General features: G+C 40.1%; 1 protein-coding gene across 9 annotated transcripts in view; it reads right to left on the bottom strand.

Moving 5' to 3' along the window:
• Large1 (LARGE xylosyl- and glucuronyltransferase 1) overlaps positions 1-21225 on the bottom strand; it is a 513859-nt gene that overhangs the window by 52938 nt on the left and 439696 nt on the right. For all 9 annotated transcript variants that reach the window (XR_013051265.1, XM_042277521.2, XM_042277520.2 and 6 more), the window contains one exon: positions 19506-19631. Coding sequence is in view for 8 of the 9 variants with exons in the window: in XM_042277521.2 (XP_042133455.1) it covers positions 19506-19631 (126 nt within the window). In the remaining variant the exon portion in view is untranslated. The remainder of the gene's footprint in view (positions 1-19505; positions 19632-21225) is intronic.

Here is a 21225-nt window from a genome sequence, read left to right as displayed (position 1 = left end):
TAACTTCTGTTCTTATCCTGTTTGAGTAGTAGAGTTTGGATAGAAGAAAAAAAAAAAACTGACACTAAGAAAATGGATACCTTTCTAAGACTCAGGGCTGGCAACATCAGGAATCCTCAGATCCAGATAGATTACCCAGTGTTCATTATGGGCAAAGCTTCCCTTCCTCTCCCCTCCCTCCCTTTCTTCCTGTTACTTTTATTTTTCTTCTAAACTGTGATAAAAATCTATCTAAACTGGACTTGTTATATGTGAAGAACTGTTGTTGGAGCACAGATGGCAGAGAAGGGACAGGAGCTATACTAATTCTCAGACTACTTCCTTCATATTGTTTCTTTGCAGACTATCAAATGCAAGGTCTGTGAGTGAAAATCAGCCTTTTACTCTACCTGTCTCTGTAGAATTAATTATTAAAACTGTATTCACATTTGCAGAATCCCTAGAGTTCCTCTCAGTAGTATGTGCCAATGTGTACAGGGAAGAGGGAGGCCCAGATACCAGTGGAGCTAGGTATGGAAGCTCCAGCAGAGGGATTCACTAGGCTGGTTGAAAGGCATCTGGGACCAGAGTCCAGGGGGATGCTGTCCATTTGGCTGAATGTCAGAAATGCCCGTGGGGGTACACACCATATGATTCACTGCTTGGAGTCTATGAGAAGCAGCTGCTCTCAGCAGGACTCCTTTGCAGTGGCTTCCTACTGCCCTTCATTTTAGAACTGGATCTTGCCCTTTCCCTGTGCCTCTCACTCAACTTGCCATAGTCATGGTATATGACTCACTGACCAACCAGCCAGTCCTTACCATTCATAAAAACACTGAGATGGGCATATTGCAGGCTTGCTTACCATGAATGGTCAACAGGGTCTTTCTGTACAGTCATCAAAAGAAAAATGATTTCTCTCTGCCATTCAGAACCATTGGCACCATGCTGCTTTGATTTCCACATAGTCCATTATACTACCCACAGTGACAAAAGCCACCATTTGTTTTCTTCTTAGAGGTTGTGTTCCTGAGAACATAAATTCATGGGGAGGAAAGCTCTGCATTGTTTCTTTCATCACTGCACAACCAGTGGTTAAAAGAGAATAAGATGCAGTAGATACTTGTTGAATAGCATACTGGCTAAAGGCTACCTCAAGTCACTTTGCCATCCATAACAGAGAAAACAAAGGAAGTGAAGAAAGGAAGAAGGAAAGAAGGATAGAAAGAAGTGAAGTTGGGAGAGAGAATCTGATTCCCTATGTTGTTTGAACACAAATATGTAACTTGGTCCATGCAGACAGTAATGAATTGTACCTTTAACATAGTGAAGTATAGTGGAGTTTGATATGCCAGGGAAGTGTTTGCCCACTCATACTGTTAAATATTTTTAGTATATTAAATTATATTATTTGATAGTACCAAATTAAGATAATTTTCAAAAGTGAACACCCTAAAAAGGTTCTTATAGTACAATCCAAAGTATAAAATGAATACGTACTAGTCCATGTGAATGTAAATAAATGATGGAAAATATATAAATATAAATGAAGGAAAACATGATGAAATTTCTTTGTAGAACAATCTTAATGTATATAGATACTACCCTTTCTTCTTCAACCCCAAGTTCTGGTGTAGGGTGGATGTAGTTACTTACTTATAAATAAAGTATGGAAGAGGAAAACAGCAGTTTCATAGTACTGGTAGAAATGGCCATCACTGTGTAGATTAGTTAGTGTCCCTAGCCATGCCCATTTTCCTTCTGATGGGATGAGCTGAGGAGGACACTTTACTTCAGTGTCTCCTCCTGAGACAGAAAAGCCTTAAGCAGCTCTCCACAAAACCACTGGGTCAGTAACAAGAAACCAGGAAGGACTGGGATACTGAGGGCCAGGGAGACCAAGGAGAAAAGGTGCCCCGGGAAAATGGATGGAATATATGCACACATTAGGCCAATACATGAACCTCAGGCTCTTTCTAGCCCAAAGATTTGTTAGTTACTAGCAGTTAGTTACTAGTGTATGAAGACTGGTTCACTAGTTTTGACCAATGTGCCACTGGAAGAAAGATGTCACAGGAGGCAGAACAGAACTAGATGGGAGACAGCAGGACTTTGCACTACTTCTATAGCCTTAGATTCTTCTAGAGAAAAGTTTATATATATAAACTTTTATATATATATATATATATAAACTTTTATATATATATATATATATATTATAATATAATCTATCAAGAAAAAAATGGTGAGGACACCTATGAAGACAAGCTTACATGAATAGTAGTGTAGCTGAGCCCACACTTATGCTCCCAGTATAAGATCATCTTCTACTCTATTACAAAACCTGGAAACAGGTGGCTTACTGCACAAGCATTCACAAAGAAATTGAGTTCTCAGAATGTTTAAAAATGGATTAACTATCACTGCAGAGAAGGAAGAACTTCACACTGCACATGCTTTATGCTTTGAGTAGTACTAAATGTTAGTACCAGGGATTAGCAAGTGATTTCAAAACAGATCACCTGGGACATGGATATAGGGCCCCATAGGTGGGGGTGTTTATTTTTGCTGTTGTTCAAAAACTTGTGGTAGCCAAGCTTGATAAAGTTTCTCTGAACTCCATGAAAAGAGCTTAGAAGTCTCTTTGGAATGATGATGAAATCCAGCAAGAAACACTTGATTTTCCTGCCTTGGGGATAAAAGAGCTGAAAAATATATGTGAAAAGAGAATATTCTGTTTAATATCATCCTTTCCATCCATTTTCCTGCAAATTTTAACATTGAATTAGGGCTTCTCCTCCCCCATGTCCTCAGCAGCATCTGTTATGAGATTTCTTGATGATACTGCTCTGAGCGAGGCAGTATCTCAAAAGGAGTTATACTGGATAGATTTGAAAAGTATAATATTAAGTGAAGTGACCCAAACCCCAAAAGACATAAAGTGCACATTCTCTTTCATATATACTTCCCTAGCCTTCAATGTATACATATGCATGTGTGCACGGTGTGTGTGTGTGTGTGTGTGTGTGTGTGTGTGTCAATGTGGGGAAAATCTAAAAAGTAGAAAGGAGACAAAGAAAGAGTAAAAACAGGTGATAGGGTGGGCAAAACAGCACATGGGCTATAAAAAAGAAAATGAGACTAGGGGAGGAGCTTACAAAAGGCAAGAAGGGATTGGGGGAGGCAGAGGTTGGATGAGATTGGGGAGGGGAAGCTGATAAAACATAAGTTTGCTTGAAAATACCATAATGATTTCTAATACTCTGTATGACAATGTAAAGAATTAAAAAAATAATGGTGCGTTGGTTAACCTAAAGGAGTCAGAACATAACAACAAAAAGACATGATAGTGTGAAGGAATGCTATTGGAAGGACTGGGGTTGGTGGCTGTGGAAGGGAGCTAAAAGAGGATGGGTACATTGAGCATGACCAGAATATCTTCTACCCACATATGAAACTATTAAATAAATAACAAGACAAACAAGAAAGAAAAAAAAAAGATGGAGCTGGTGAGATGGTTCAGTAGTTAAGAGCAGTGGTTGCTAGTGCAGAGGAACTGGGTTTAATTTCCAGCATCCACGTGGTGGCTCACAAGTGTCTATAACTCCAATTCCAGGCTATCTGATGGCCTTTTCTGGGCTCTGTGAACACTGGGCACACACATAGTATATAGATAGAAATGAAGGTAAAAAACACACACCACACATACACACACAACCCCCCCCCCATGAATTAAATCTGAGAAATACATAATGAGCACAGCAACAACATACTTTTTTCACATTTAAATCTCTGCATTTTAAGGGAGGCCCTCCAATGATAATCACTAAAAACAAGTGTTTTGTATAACATGCTTCAAAGTTTGATCACCGTACTAGCAAGTGCAGAAACAACACTTGAAAAGTAATGAAGCATTTCAGTGATTGTGCTGTATCAAAAATACTAATGTTTTTACACATGAAAGGATTTTATTTTACTATATTAACTTATAATGACCCAAGTAGATAATAAAGTAAAACTTATCTGCTTTCCTTTTTCCCTTTTCTATGAAATTCTTCACTGTTTTGTCATTAGATTTCATGATATTTTTTAATTGATTAACTAGCATGGTGTATTCTGCATGCCTTTCATCCCAGTACTTGAGAGGCAAAACTTGGTGTGTTGGGTCCAGGCTGGTCTACATACAGAGTTCCAGGTCAGGCAGGAAGGATTATATAGTAGTGACCTTGTCTTAGAAACCAAACCAAAACAAAAAGCTTGTTAAATGATCACTTATTCTGGAACCCAGTCAGAAAAACCTTCAACAACTCTCATCCTCCTGCTTTTTTATACCAGGGGTAGATGATTTAACTGCTTGAATACAATGGAACTTCCTGTGGGAGTGGCTACGCCAGCTGGAGCCTGGGAACTCAGGAACCCAGGAACATGGTGGAATTTCCACCCTCAGCACAGAGCTGAAAGTGCCTCATTCAACATGCAGAGTGCCTATTTTCTTTGTTTTATAATATATTAATGTATAGTATGGGAACAGGTCATATCAAAGATATTTGGGTATTGCAACTCACAGCTAAAGTTGCAACTCTCAGCATAGTGGAGAGGACCTCACACAGTCTGAAGAACTCTTGCTTGCCTATGGCCCTACTTTCCACTCACCTACTTTGTCATTTCCTAGACACTGTCACTTTCTAATTATCTGTGCTCATTCATGCCACCCCTTGCCTGGATTCTGGAAAGTATTGACCTTAAATTGTGAAGTTACCTGCTGTGACTTAGCTCACTTTAGTTTGACTGTATTTTGGGGAGCAGGACTAAAACCTTAAACTTGTTTATATTCTCAGGTTAATTGGGAACCTTCAGTCGTTTGCACACAGTTTACCAGTTGGGGTACCTGAGAGTTTGTCACAATCCAACATAGGATTATGCAACTGAATTTGGGAGTTGAAGAACATAGTTTACAGTAGGTTTCTGAATGTACAATGATCGAAAAAATTAAGCCAAAGCCCTATACTTATGTACAGGCGTGGTGGTGGGGAGTGGAAAGCGTTGGTCCTAGCAGTGGTCTTCCATGTTGCACTGCATGAGTTCATTGCATCTTGGTTCTAAGTACCTATGAGTCTCACTTTGCCCTGTCATGCCACCACAGTATGTAATATTAATGAACATTGCCTAACCCAGCTTGACTCAGATTCAAGATTACTATATGCTATGAACCCCTGGTGCTGCTTTTACTGTACACACAAAGATGCCTGTTGTCATAGAAACAGTAGTTTAATTCATGCAAACAAAGATTAAAGAAAACAGATTTAAAGAAAATATTTTCCTATCATCTTTCCTCAGCATATAAGTATCAAATTTGTATAGGTTTGGATTGCAAAATGCTACACACACACACACACAGACACATATACACACATGCATCTGAGAGGGAGTGGAGGGGACATGATAAGAGTTGAAGGGGGAGGAAGAGGGTAAGTGATATAAAGACAGTATGCATATATAAAATTCTTAAAAAATTAAAAATATAGAAAAATTGGTGTTTGAGTTGCTGAATGATGTATCATAAACAAGTCTGAATTTTGATTTGGGATCAGAACAGAATGTCCACTAGTGACTGAACGGATTTACATATATTTCTACCTTTGGATACTGTGTATTTATGTAGCGTGATGTTCTCTGCACTGAGCATCAGAAAACAAAAATATCCATTAGTTATGAAAAACATCAAAATGCCCTGTATCCTGCACTATCAAATTATTCAGCCACAATTTAATTCTGTATGTAAAAATGAATAAGCACACCCAGTTCATTAATATGCAAATTTGTTTTTTATGTTTAAACCTGATAAAGTTATAAATGTCAAAGAAGCTTTTGAAAGTGAGTTTTCCAGTGTTATTAGCAGATGTTTGATTTGCATGCCTACTTTTGAGGCCCTGGTCGAGGGCAGTTTGGAGCTCCAAATGCTTCCTTGGATATGCCACTGCTAGTCCCTAGTTACAGCTAGAAACTCAAACAGGGGTTTCTGGCCTTGGCTACTCTTCTCTCTTCTCTGATCAACTGTAAACCAAAAGCCACTTGAGTTACACTAATTTCCAAAAGGGAGATCTTTGTAGCCTACTTTTTGCCCAACCTGCTTGTTTTCTGAAGCCCCCTAAGGTGGAAAACCAAACCTTCCTTAGTGTAGACCCTTGGAACTAGTGTTTCAATGTCCAATCACCAAATATTGTACTTCCCTATTTTAGCCCCGTTCTTTTTCATGGAGCCTAGATTTACGTGAGGAGTGTGTCTAACACTGGCTTCTACAGCACCTGTCCCACAATGCAGTCTGCAATCACAGAGTTCTCTCTGTGCTGAGACAGAGCACAACTGGCAAATGGCAAGAATAAACAACATCAATGAGGTTCCTCACTATAGGGCTTTATAAGACAACAGGTCACACAGAGTTCCTAGAACTCTGTCTTCCCTGTCCAACCCCAGCAGCCCTCCATTTTAAAGGAATCTCATCAACAGCTCTTAACACTGTTTACATATACCCTCTTAAAATGCTGGAGTAGGGTACATTTCTCAGGTGCATCACTGTATCTCCAGGAACGCTGCTGACATTTCTAGGAATAACTGCTTCTGATTTCTATCAGCTGTGTGTACCAAAGCCAAGGCAGAGAGTTTATGTCAACAAATTCCAAGGAGTTAGGCTCCAGAAATTACCAAAAATTGAGGAACAGATGGGAGTTGAACACCAAAGAACATTTACTTAGATCATCAAAGTCCTGTCTTCTTTATGTGCCATTTCAGCATGGTGCTAGAGCATATGGCATCAAATTCGGACATTTGTTTTAGCTATGCCACCAACCCATTCTTTTACCCTTGAGTAAGTCACTTCCTGTCACTGGGTCCTTCTTTCTCCATATGTAAAATGAGAGTTGTGACAAATGAATGGGAAGAAATGTGTTGACATATTTTTCCCATCAGCTGACTGAAAATTACTTCAACATTGATTTTTATAAGTAATCCTAAATAGCAAGACTAGCAGGTTTTCTATATGGCTCCAAGTTCTGTTGTAACTACATTGTGTGCTATCTCTCTGAATTTCACAAAACTTTGGCAAAATAATGATTGCTGTTTGCCTAGACGAGGAGACATAGGGTAAGGAATTTGATGACAGATGGTGTGACGGTGTAGCAGAAATATCTGAGTCTGGGCCGGGCGTGGTGGCGCACGCCTTTAATCCCAGCACTCGGGAGGCAGAGGCAGGCGGATCTTTGTGAGTTCGAGGCCAGCCTGGGCTACCAAGTGAGCTCCAGGAAAGGCGCAAAGCTACACAGAGAAACCCTGTCTCGAAAAAAAACCAAAAAAAAAAAAAAAAAAAAAGAAATATCTGAGTCTGATCCCTGGAACCACATAAGAAAAGCTGAACATAATGATGTGTTTATACTCTCCAAAATGAGGAAGGTGAGGCAGGTGGGGCCTTTTGGTTGGTATAATGAGCAAGCCTCAAGTCAATGAGAGACCTTGTCTTTAAAAAAAAGGAAAAAGGTAGATGGCATCAGGGGAATGACATCAGAGATTGGCAGGTGGTCTCTGCATGCATGTGCACATGTGTGTATGCACCCATGAGGGCATATGTGAAAGGACACACACACACACATCAATGATGGCCACACAACCTGGCCAGCTATGAGTGATATGCCAGAATACCTACAAGGTATTCTCGGTGTGGGAGAGAGTTCAAGGCTCCAGTCACAGAAAAACAGCAACCAAAGCAGGCAACTTAAAGTGGGGATGACATAAGTGTCCTAACTTCAGCCATGTAACACCTAGATCATAAAATACCTGAAGCCCCACACTAAAGTCATGTTAATCAGGAGCTGGCCAGAAATGAAAGAGGTCAGGCCAGAAGGTGGTAAATCCAGACTTGAGATATTCTCCCCTGAACCAGTTGGGTTTTCTCCCTCAATCCATACTACTTCTACTGAGTCAATCTTACCATTCATCATATTTATCACCTTTTCTCTGGATTCTCCTGCCTCATTTTTCACTGCTGTCTGCCTGGCAGTGGCATGTCCAATATGCTAATGTACATAGGTGCCTCATTTTCTTCAAAAGATGTGGAAGCTGGCATCTCTCTAAATGTTTAAATGTTTTCAATCTTGAGTTATAGGCTACTTTCTTATATAGATGCTATACATTTCCTTCAGGAAAATATTACATTTTCTCATGTAGATGTCATGATTCCTTTCAGTGTTTCTTTTCTGCATTCATGTTTTCCTTTCTGATGCACTCAGTTCACAATTTATGAATAGATCAGGATCTATAGTTCACACTCTGGGTCTGTTGCTTAAAATTAAAATGTTCTCTTTGGAAGACAATGTTGAGTGAAGTGTCTCTTTGTGAATTAGTCCTTGAAATTAATTTATTCCAAAGAGGGTTCACAGTTAGCAGTCTAATAGAATCATCCTGGAAGAAGATCATCATCTCCTGTTAATTTTTTAATATAATTTATTTTATGTGCATGGCTGTTTTGCCTGTATGAGTGGCTGCATATTCTGTGTGCAGTACCCACAGAGGTCAGAAGAGGGCATAGAAGAGGGCATCTGATTCCACAGAAACTGGAATTAATAGAGCTGCCATGTGGGTACTGGGAATTGAACTCAGGTCCTCTGGAATACTACTGAGATGGGTGTGGTGGTAATCTAATTATACTGAAATGTGATTTTGATTGTATGTTAATAAATAAAGTTGCCAGGGGGTCAGAGCTATTAGAGCCATAGCAAGAGTGTGGCGGTGGTGGCACACGCCTTTAATCCCAGAAAGCCAGCCTTTAATCCCAGGGAGTGGTGGTAGAAAGCAAAAAGATATATAAGGCGTGAGGACCAGAAACTAGAAGCATTTGGCTGGTTAAGCTTTCAGGCTTTGGAGCAACACAGTTCAGCTGAGAGCTATTGGGATGAGGACACAGAAGCTTCCAGTCTGAGGAAACAGGACCAGCTGAGGAACTGGTGAGGTGAGATAGCTGTGGCTTGTTCTGTCTCTTTAAATAGACTAACAGACAGGAAATAGAGCCCTGATTCGGGAAGCTGGGACACCGCAGGCGGAAGGGTGAGATTTCAGCTCTGAGCTCTGACCTCTCGGCTTTCTCTTTTGCATTGTTTCTGTGTTTCTTATTTAATAAGATGGTTGGTTACATCTATAGATGGGTTTACAGCTCCATCATTTTTTAATTAATGGGAAGTTCTTATCATTTTTTAAAGCTGGCTTAGATCTTACCACCATGTACCAGAACTTCTAATTCTCCTTTTTCTACCTTTCATGTGCTAGAATTATAGGTGTACCACCATGCTTAGTCTCTGTGATGCTGGATTGAATCTACAGCTTTGGACTCTACCAACTCAATGTGTTTGTTTTGGAAAATATGTTCAGGTAAAAACTCAGCCCTTTCCATTAAAGGAAGGAACTCTGATTCTGAGGACAGAAAGAGGAGAGTTTAAATATCAGCATTGTCATATTTAGCTGGCTGGATAGGTATAACAAATGTCTTACTCTGTAGGATCCTTAATTTCAAGACGAAGAGTCTTCTCACTGGCTATAAGTGAGGTCATTACTAGAATCCATTCCTATCTAATCTAACTGGAAATCTTTGTTCATCTTTTGAGGATGAAGCTTTGTCTGCTGGCTTGCTTTGAAAAGCACTTCCTCTTGATCTCAAGGTCAGCACATGCTGCATAGGAGGTCCTGTTGCTATCACATGCACTGTAGCTTGCCCACCCAGTATCAACTTCACTAATCTTCATTTGTGTTTGGAATTCCACTCTTTCTTATATGACATGTTTGCTTAGCTTCAGAGGCACAAACAGTGCAGGGAAAGTAGTATGTATAGGACACGAAAGAAAGAGAGAAAGGACAGTTTGGTGCTAACCAGGGGAGGACAGAGGCTGAGGAAAGAATAGGGTTGAGAATCACATTTATGAGTGGATGAGCCCCTTCTATTATTCTTTAAAAAACGATTTATTATTTATCATTACCCTGTATATGGATATGTGCATTTATAGTGTGTGTGTGTGTGTGTGTGTGTGTGTGTGTGTGTGTGTGTGTGTGCTCATCCCACAGCACACATGAAGATGTTAGAGGACAACCAACAGGAGTCAGTTCTCTCTTCCCACCAGGTGGGGTTTGTGGATGGAATACAGGTCTTTGGTCTTGCACAGCAAATGCTTCTACTTACTGGGCCATCTCTGGCCAGCACCTTATTCTGTAATTGTCCCAGATGACCTGAGAACCAAGACAAAGTTCAGCAAACTCTCTCCAGCTCCTTTGCTGGACTCCTGAGTTTGTGTTCCTGGTAAAGAAACACGAGGAGGTAGAAAAGGTGCTCTTTTGGGCTCCCCTTTTCTCTTATAAGTTAAGTCAGGGAAGGCTGAGTCATCAAGCTTCAGAGATAAGAATGAGGGCTTTGAAACACAATGATGGAGGAGGTAAAGTCAAGTTCTGAACACTCAAGTGGGGGTGGCTGAGAACAGGCCAAAAATAATGGATTCTATTTTACAGAGAGTGTAATTGAACCTGGGAATGGCAAGTGATTTATTCAAGTAAGTGAGCTGGTAAGAACTAAAACTGTCATCAAAATCTACAGAATTGCTTGGTCCCAAACTCTTAGACACTTTTGTTTCTGGCATGAAAACACTTCCTGTTTGAAGTTTTCTGAAGGAAGGTGTCAGCATTTTGTGGTGTAACCCAGGGTAGACAAAATGCTGAAGGCCAAGAAACTTATTCCAGTAGGATGTGAGGGGATGTCTGCTCCAACATACTACAATTACTCTGGTAGAAACCAAGATATTCTAAAGAGACCCTGTGTCCTTCTCTTTGGCTATGAGACTATTCAAACAGTGAACCCCAATAAGTTGGAATTCCCTGAGAAATCCCATGCTGGGGAGAGAAAAGGCTGGGAGCCCAGTGCCGGTCAGAGAGTCATGTTCTCCTAGAAAGAGATTCACACAGTTCTGACAATCTGTCATACTACTAAGAAGAGCCTGGAGCCCAGTCCATGATGATGGAAAGGCCACACCTTGAATATGGCCATGTATAATCTTTAAACTTCATTTCAGGACCTCCAAGATAGACTTTGAGAGTGTCACTGAGCTTCTTTGATCATCTTCCCAATGTGGCCACACTGAATAATCTCCTTTTTCTTTAAGTGGCCTATTGATGGTAGGTGGTTTAACTTAGGGCTGCCAGGTCCTAGGCTCTGATACTAGCAGCTCAGTTAACAACAGTGAGCACTAAATTTAGGTTGTGCTGGCTACCAGGAGCATTCATATTTCTTGAATTTCTCATGGAACTGGAAATCTAACTAAACATTCTTTGAATGAATGACATGCAACTGCAGAAAGAGAGCCATTACGTCCATGATAGGCAAACAGAAAGCTTGGCCAAACTTCATGATAAGAAGTCACTAAAATAATTGCTTTGTGTTAGTTGTGGACAAGGCAAAGAATGGGAGAAAACAGAAGGGATCCAGGCAGTGCCCTTTGTTTTGCAACACTCCTCACATTCTCCTGGCACTTTAAAGGAAAGGGCTATGATGGTCCCAGAAGATACATGTTAGGGTAGTTCACATGTGAGATAATCTAGCACCCCGTCAGCAGATCAAAGCACCTGGCCAACAGAGAAAAAGAAAGTAAATTGAGGCTAAAACTGACAGTCAGCTGACCCAGCACGGACACCCCCATGTCTTGTTGAACAAATTCCTCCCTATTCTGAGGTTCTAGGACTACTGATCTCTCAAGTTTTAAAGTAAAAGTTTTCTGTTGTTTGCTTGCTTTTTTCTTTCTTTCTTTCTTCTTTTTTTAAAATTTTTTTTGCCTTTTGCTTTTAAGCCTTACACCCCCACCTCCAACTTTGACATGAATCTCTGTGTGATACAGGGTCTGTGCTATGTTTTTCTTCCACATGGAGAACATGGTATCTCACTTGTAGGATACTGAATCCTTTCTGAGATGATCAGGAATGGCACCTTTTCACTTATCATATGCCTGTAGATATGTGTGCATTCTTGAGTTATCCAGTATATTTTGTTAATTTTGCTATCCCCACAGACAGACAGACAGACAGACAGACAGACAGACACACACACACACACACACACACACTGCTTCTAAGAGTGTATTATAGGGACTGGGGTGATGGCTCAGCTGGTAACATGACCTGAGTTCAATCCCTAGCACCTTTGTAAAAGCATAATGGTGCACACTTACAATCCCAGCATTAGGGAGGTGGAGACGGGTGGATCCCAGGAGCTTGCTGGGCAGCTAGCATAGCCTCAGGTCACACTAAGTAAGAAGTCTGTCTAAGAAAAACAAGGTGGATGGCACCAGAGGTTGTTGTCTTCTGGTTTCCGTATGCATAAGGTTTTTACTAGTTACAACTCAGTGAGAGTTTAGAACATGAATGAGTATTTAGATTTCATTAAATAACTTTCTCATATCCATTTGGGAGTACACAGTGTTTCTCACTGACTTCACTAATAAGCTGATGACAGTTGTGAATTTTTGATGTTAAATCACCTTTTCCTTACTGTAATAACCCCAACTTGGCCATGACATATTATCTATTTTATACATGACCAGACTTGGTTTGCTAATAATTTGCTTAAGATTTTTATATCTATGTTTACAAAGGAAATTAGCTTGTAATTTTCATGTCATAGAACTCTATTTTGGGAATCAAGGATAATCTGAACTCACAGAATGAGATAAAAAGTGATCTTCTTTTCCTCATTGTTGGAAAAGTTTATTTAAAATTGGAAATATTCTCCTGCCTCTGCCTCCTGAGTACTGGGATTAAAGGCATGTGCCACCACTGTCTGGCCTAATGTTTAAGTTTTTAAAAGAAAGATATGAAGCTGATTCTGGCTGGGGTTGCAGTTCAGGGAAGGATTCATTCATTCTCCTGCTTAGAATGTGTGAAGACATACAGAAAACCCATGATGCTGGTTACATTGTATCTTTTCTTTTTGAAAATTTTTCATTTATTTTTGATAATGTGTGTGTGTGTGTGTGTGTGTGTGTGTGTGTGTGTGTGTGTGTGTGTAGGGGGTGCCCATGAATGCCAGAGGCATAGAATCTCCTGGAGCTGGAGTTGCAAGAAGTTGTGACCTACGTGACATTAGCCACCAGATGGGGGTGCTTGTTGGAGCCCATTTTTAGGTTTCCTAGTGGCTTTACCCAGCAGGTCTGCATGGAAAGGATGACTAGACTACAAGCCTGAGTGCAGGTGTCTGAGATGGTCTGCACTTACTTGTGCTCAGGGGAGGTCTTTTGCTCCACCCCTTGGCATTGTTCTAAATAGACCTTTGAAATAAAATTCTGGGCTGGTGGATAAGGATTCACAACAACCCGAGTCTATCCTGCGTTTTTTTCCCTCTTTATTTCTAACTAAGTCTCTTATCCCTTGTTCCTCAAGTCAATGAGGTAAATAAATGTGGGGGCTGGTCTGCCACAGATGGCGCCACTGAACAGAGACAAAGAAAGGGACAAAACAGAAAAAAATAACCCTGGAACTTGACTAAAGGATTGAGGGGGCGTTGTGAGTGTAGGCATGCCGATAGGGAATTGAAAAATGAAGGCAACAGTATTTTATTCTTGGGTGTATAGGGTAGGCAGTGAAATACCGCAATGCTGCAGTGTTAGATTTCTCTCTATTTAGGTTCTTTCTCTCTGTCTCTCTCTCTGTCTCTCTCTCTCTCTCTCTCTCTCTCTCTCTCTCTCACATCTACAATGAGATCTGGTGCCCTCTTCTGGCCTGCAGGTTGAACACTCACTGTATTCATAATAAAAAAATAAATCTTTTAAAAAAAGAAAATAGAAATATTGGGTTAGGAATACAGAAAGGAAAAGCTTAGGGTAAAGTAGGATAAGATAGGCCTAACTATGGGGCTATGAATGCAAAATCTTGGGGAAGAATCAAAGGAAATATCTATCAAAGAAAAGCTTAACAGGCAGAGGAAAGACTCGCAGGGAAGCTTTTGGCCTGTGGGCATTGATGGACAGTCTAAATCTAAGCCCAGAGAAGCAGGGGGGAATTGTCCCTGAGGCAGACAAAACCCTCTGCTGTCAGCAGTGTCTGAGAAAACTTTCACTCTGCTGAGGCTACCACTGTGTGGAAACACTGTACCCTCAAAATTAGTTCCCTCTTGGCCAAAGTTCAGGAAGCAGAAGTTTTGGGAAAACTTGTTGGTCTTTCTCTCTCTTGGAAAAAACTTAATTTCTCTCTAAAAAACTAAAAAGCCTTCCAGAACTTTTTTTTCCTCAGTTTTGCTTTCTGTAAGGGCAAAAATTAGTTTCACCTTGATGGAAGAGTTCCCTGAGGCAAGGCCTGATGAACGCAGGCAGATCCCTCCCTGAAGGGAGGGGCTGCAGACAAAGCAGTAAAGCTGAGTATCTTGACTGTTGCTGTGCTGCAGCATCAGGGACCCTGAAAAGCTGAGGCAGGACAGGCCAGAGAACTGTCCTGGAGGAAAATTCTAAACAGATGTTTCTAAAAAAAACTTTTGTTTCAAGTACTTTCATTTTCCTCACTGACCCGGTACCAATGAAGAACAAGCGTAGAGGGGATTTTGCCTCAGGCAATAATCCGCAGCCTGAATTTTCGGACAAAGGAACGCAAAGCTTGATGAAAGATCTAACTGGAGAGATATACCTGTTAAGTGGGGTGGGGGTGGGGCACAGGCATCCTAACGCAAACTTAGGAAAGAGAAATCTCCCTTTGCAAAAGCAAAACCCTGTAAAGGGAACTGAAGGTTGCTAGCGCACCCGAAAGGCGTTCTGGGAAATGTAGTATAAATGCAGAGTTAAAACAGTTCCTTATACTGTCTAATAGCTGCACAAGGAGTTTTTGCTAAGAGTTTTACAGCAGTTCAATACAGTAATTTCACCTGAAGGGAGGCTTTTTGGTAGAGCAAACCAAAAGTTCTGCTGTAACAGAAATGCTTGTCTGAATTAAAGCACTTAGGGGAGCTGTTATGAATTTGGGTAAAGGAACAGCCTCTAGTTAGAAACCATTTGCTGCTGAGTGCATCTCTGCCAGTTCTGGAATGGCCGAGAGAGCTTGGGAGGGGAAGGTAACTTTGGAGTGTGGCTTTGTCCTGAGAATGTTACAGCTCTCTAGCAACAAGTGTTATAACCCCATAGTGACAGTACTCACTAAAATCCCAGGGTTGAGAGAGCCATTGCCAAATTAGACTCTTGTTTCAAACTCTCAAGAACTTTTAGAGTAATATCAAAGCTGACTATAAACTCTGAACTTTACTATAAAGTCTGAACATTAGAAATGATTTGTGTGCTTCTGGTCTTGTTAATAATTTAGCTAAAAATCTTTTCTAGGAGTTAAGAAATACCTTATACATGTTTGCTTTAGTGTTATGTTAAGTTAGTTCTGCTATATATAAAGTGATAATAGTTAAGAGATTTCTTCTAGATGTTAAAGTTTATAAAGTAGACCTATAGAATGTAAGTAAGACTTAGGTAAGGTTTATAGAATGTTAAGTTTATTATGTAGGCTTGAATAAGACTTGGGTAAGGTTTATATAGCTGTCCTATAGAATGTAGGTCAGAGATTTAGTCAGAAAAATGTAGGTTTAGAATATATAGGCTTTAGGTCTAAGGATATGATGAAGGTTTAATAAAAAAAGTCATTTAGAGTAGAATAGGAACCTGAGATGCAGAAAGTAGTATCCCTAGCAGACTTGGCAGTTCCAAAAGCCACCAATAACAACAAGAAGCAGTTCTAGAGACTGCCAAATTCAGAAAGTAGCAGCCAGGTGTCCACTGCTGAGACCCATGGAACATCATAGCTTCCCAAGCAGCAGACACCAAGACCCGGAGAAAGCAGACCAGCACTAGTGGCAAAGGTCTGCACACTTTCAGCTGTAAAGAAGCCATGGTTAGAAGTGGACACACTAAGCCATGAGAAAGGCAAACGGTAGGTAGCAGCTTGGAAAGCCCAGCAGTGATGACACGTCATGGGAAAAGTGAACAGTGAGCAGAGCAGCAGTGAACAGTAGAGACGGCAGAGACCAGCCTGGCCTTCTCCAGGACTGGAGAAGCGGTGTCAGTGCTGGATGAGCAGCTAAGACACATCCAGACTGGGGATCTGTGGCAGGGACCTGGTTTGTTGAGCACTTAGACCATCAGTGAAGCAGGTAATAGGGACCCTCCCAAAGCAGGAGTTTCTGTGGGAAGGCCACAGTTTAGTTCATGGCAGCTGAAGGAGCCTTGAGCCCGTGTGGCTGTGAGGTGAGGTTCTCTAGCCTAGTTGGGGAGTGGCCAGGCTACAGAAGGCTATAGACTGCAAAACGCAGAGGCAGCTGAGAGCGAAAGTTTCAGAGAGACTTGCTTGAACTAAAAAGTTTTGGTTATGGGACTTTCTTGTATTTGGAGCTGTTTGTTTCAGAGTCATTATGACTCTGACAGTGATACACAGACTATGGGCAGCTGAAAAGCTAGGCCCTGATTTTGAGTGCTCAGAGGAAATTTTAGGAATGGTACTAGAACTCTTTTTAAACTTTTGAACTTAAGAAATGAAATGGACAGCAATAATTTCATTACAATGGGACACACACACCACATGTATCCACATACTATGCCCACACTTGCCATACCTACCCACTCTCATATGAAGATTTAATGGATAGAAGATAATCCAGATATATGACTTCTGAAATCAGTTTTAGTAAATTATAGATTCTAGGAATTTTTTCTTTTCATATAAGCTTTCAAAAGTATTAATATAAGGTTGGTTGCATTTGGATACTTTCTATAATTCTGTAGTATTTACAAGTTGAAAGTTCTGTGAGATAGAGATTGGTAACTTTAATCTTTGTTGTATATCTAGAACTCAGGAAAATCATTGGCTCAAAAACTTCTGGAGAATGAACCAATGAATCTGAGTTTACTCCAGCTATCCAATGCCTCGTGGGTTTTCTTTTTTGTGTCTGACAAGTACTGGAAGACTGCTGTTGATTTTATTGGCCCTGTCCAAACAAGGAATTTCTGACTTTATTAAACAATTTGTTAACCAGTTTCTGCTCTTATGTTCTTTATGTCTTGCATTTTATTTCCTTTTGATTTATCCTCATGTTCACTGTATATCATCACAGGCTGTAAGCTTGGTATATTAATTTTCAGACTTTCTTGGTTTCTCCCATATGCTTAGTTATTCCCCTACTTTTGGACACAGATTGTTTTCAATTTCATTTAGTTCCTAAGTAGTTCTCAGTTTCAATTACAAATACCATTTAGAACCATAAGGAATGTAGAAGAGAGTTCTCAATTTTAATCAATTAGATGCCTTTCATCTTATTTTTAAAGGCTTCTAATTGAAGTATTTTGTTGCATTATGATAAAATATCATTTTCTTAAAATATACTAAGTGTTGTTTTATGGGTTAGTACATGGTTACATCATGGTAAGTGTTGAGTGTAAAGTTGATAAGGACATATATTCTGTCTACACAAGCCTCTTTATTTACCCAATAAATCAAGTATGTCAACTGTCATTTGAATCTTCAGTATTTTTATTATTTTTTAATTGTTTTCATGCTTGAAAATGGGACATTAAAGCATTCCACTAAGATAGTAGGCTTGTCCTTTTATTTCTCTAAAGTTTTAATGAGCTTGATGTGCACACATACAAATAAAAATTAAAATACATATGCAATTGTAAATATACTTACGTTCTTTACACTTATACATTTAAAAACACATATGCTGCTCCACAAGATACATACAGATTTGGGATGCTTGTACCTTCCTGGCAAGTTTGATATTTTTAGTTGGGCCCATCTCTCTTTCTCTAATGCTTTATCTAGTATCAGTACAGTTAGTATAGCTTCTTTTGGGTACTTTTTTTTTTTTTTTTTTTTTTTTTGGTTTTTCGAGACAAGGTTTCTCTGTGTAGCTTTGCGCCTTTCCTGGAACTCACTTGTTAGCCCAGGCTGGCCTCGAACTCACAGAGATCTGCCTGCCTCTGCCTCCCGAGTGCTGGGATTAAAGGCGTGTGCCACCACTGCCCGGCTTACTTTTATGATAATATTTTTGCTTATTGTTATTGTCAACCCTTTAGCTTTACATTAGATAGGCCTATCTCGTGTAAAGAGCAGATGCTGCATATAATTTTCTCTTGAATCTGGCAAACTATTTCATTACCAATTCCTCATTTAGATTTAACATTACAGGCAAATAGATATTATTGAGCCTGTATGTTATTATATTATATTATATTATATTATATTATATTATATTATATTATATTATATTATATTATATTATATTAATATTAAATATTAGATATTATTACATATACCCTTAATGAATTCAAATCACTTGGTTATTTGTGTGTGTGTATATACAAGTATGTATGTGAAAAAAAAAACATAGGCATGGTGATATGTGCCTGTAATCCCAGTACTGGGAGGTAGAGACAGGAAGATTCTGGCTAGCCATCCAGCCAATTAGTGAGTTACAGGTTCAGTATGTGGCCTACCTCAAAAAATAAGGTAGAAAATGTTGGAGGAAAGCAAGGTTTGAGATACTTTTTCTTTTGGCCATGTTGGACAGTGAGTCATTAGCAACAAGAAGTCAGGGCTTCCATCCGTACACTAGGGCTTCCCCTTCCACCTCTGCCTTGCTCTGAGAACATATCAGCTTAACTTGATGACATCATACTGGGAACCCTGGAGGACATCTGAGGTATCCTAGGCATCACCCTTCTGAACTGAAGCTAATCACAGTACTTGGTTAAGTCAGGGAAAATGAGTGAACCCCCATCCAATGTATAGACTCATAGGCTAAATACATAGGTACTAAGTATAACCGCAATTAGAATATTTTGTTTTGTGACATTATGTACAGCACTAGCCAATATATCCTGCCCTGTTGTCTTAAAGTGAGGCCTGCTTTAGTAGTTGGTACTAAGAAAGTCACAATGAAAGCTTTTATGCCCCTGTCCCATTTTCTGGAGGAGAATGAGACATTTGTGCTTGCTTTCTTTACCCTGACACTCCTACACCTGTTATGGCTCCTCCAGTATTTATTTATACCAGTTTCCTTTCACATTTCTCTGCCCTTTATTACAAATGTGCCCTGGAAGCAGGAAGTGATTCACATCCCATCTATAGCACCATCTATAGGACCTCTCTGCAAATGTTTTTGCTTGAGTTAAATAAATGGATTTTGGGATTTGGAATGAACCAAAACAGCTGGCAGCATATGGAAAGTGGAAAAATCATACAAGCTGGTTCTTTACTCTGGGGACTTCTATGCTTTCCAGGAATCCCAAATAGGAGTGTGAAAGAAAAGAGCCAACAGAGAGGAAAATCATGTTCATTCTGTTCTCCTGGGACCTTACATTTTCCACCACATGCCCACAGGCTTACAGAAAACTGTTTCCTGCCAATCCCTACGCCCAGCTTCCCTATGTTCATGATAGGATGATGTTGAAGGTATGAACCACATTCCACCATGGCACTTCTTGACCCACCTTTAAATCAGACACATCTCTGTAGCACTGCTCAGAGCGAGTGTGGTCTGATAGCTGTACATTCCAGAAGCAGGGGAGCTGATACACCAGGAAAGGGTTTTGTTTGATGACAGCATTGAAAATATCCTGTGGAATAAAAGCCAAGGACATAGTCAAGTGAGTGGGCAGGTTTAGCTTACAGGAGGACATCTCTCAAACATCCTGCTCTGGGCATAGTACTGCTCTCATTGTGAAGAGTTTTCCTGACTGCTTTCTACAGGAACCAAGGGGTAATATCTGGACAGACACAAGGGAATGTCATAGACCAACATGATTGACTCAGTGCTTATGAGTCCAGCTGGCTATCATCCAGCAAGGTCACACAGGGCAGATAGGGAAAGACTTTCCCATGCTGGCTATCATAAAATAAATCAACTCCGCGGGGCGGTGGTGGCGCACGCCTTTAATCCCAGCACTCGGGAGGCAGAGGCAGGTGGATCTTTGTGAGTTCGAGGCCAGCCTGGTCTACAGAGCGAGATCCAGGAAAGGCACAAAGCTACACAAAGAAACCCTGTCTCGAAAAATCAAAAAAAAAAAAAAAAAAAAAAAAAAATCAACTCCCTTTTCCGCCCCTTGTCCCATCCTAAGTGGGAGCCCTGTGCTATCCTGAGTCTTCTAGAGAGGAAACAATGTAATTACATGTGGCTCAACTTATCCAGAGGGTTGAGACAAACTACAGATCCTCATTTCTAGTACCTCTTTCTTAGGGCTTTAGGTTGTCCTGGTGATGAATGCTCCTTGGATTTCTGCAGGCCATAGCACCCAGAGTGCAACTCCCTATTTTAAACTCCTACTCCAACTTGTCTAGGAAGGATTTTTTTTTTTTTAACCATGTTTGAGCTCCCTCCAAACCTAATATGTAGCCCCACTCATTAGCCAGCTACTTGACAGGTGGTGCTGGGAGGTGAATTATGGGCCTTTATGGCATAAGATGGCTGAATAAACTATCCTCACTGGACACAGATATACAATTGTTAGCTTTGGGGGGATACACTCAGGTCACTGTTACATGACTTGAAATATGAGGACAGCAGACAACTTTCCTCTCAGGTCTTAGACAGCACCTGCATTGTTTTATTTTAATTTTTCACTCACTCATTATGCTGTATCTCATTGCTTAGGAAGGGAGATCAGTTTTTGGCTCCTTGGGAAATACTGAATAATAATGGTTAAATATTATATAATGGTTAAAAATATATATAAATAATGGTTAAATAATAATAATGGTTAAAAAAGAGAGAGAAAGAAAAACAGTTATATAACCTTGCAGATTTTCTTTGTTGAAATTTGACAAAGGAATCATGAGGCATGAACTCAGGATGGAAAGGAAAGGAAGAAATGAAGAAAACCCAGAGAGAGTATCTTCACACCTCAAGATGGACAACAACATCACAAGAAGGTAAAATCTAAGTAAGTGATCCTGAATTGAAGTCAAACAGACCCCATGCCTTTCCCAGTCAAAATGATACACGTGTTTTTAACAAATATTAATCATTTTTTTGGAGCTGGAGGTCCTTCTCAGACTATCTGCTTAAGGTCTGTTTTTCCTGCTTAAATGCAACTGCCTTGATTTGAGGGCTACTAGGATTAGGATCACAGTAATGGTTTTAGGTTACACATTACATGCTGCTTTTCAGATGTATGTGAAATATTTTGGAAATAACCATGGCATTTTGGGACC

Source organism: Peromyscus maniculatus, chromosome 5 (assembly GCF_049852395.1).
Source record: "Peromyscus maniculatus bairdii isolate BWxNUB_F1_BW_parent chromosome 5, HU_Pman_BW_mat_3.1, whole genome shotgun sequence".
Classification (NCBI taxonomy): domain Eukaryota; kingdom Metazoa; phylum Chordata; class Mammalia; order Rodentia; family Cricetidae; genus Peromyscus; species Peromyscus maniculatus.
This window is presented reverse-complemented; position numbering and strand designations above follow the sequence as displayed.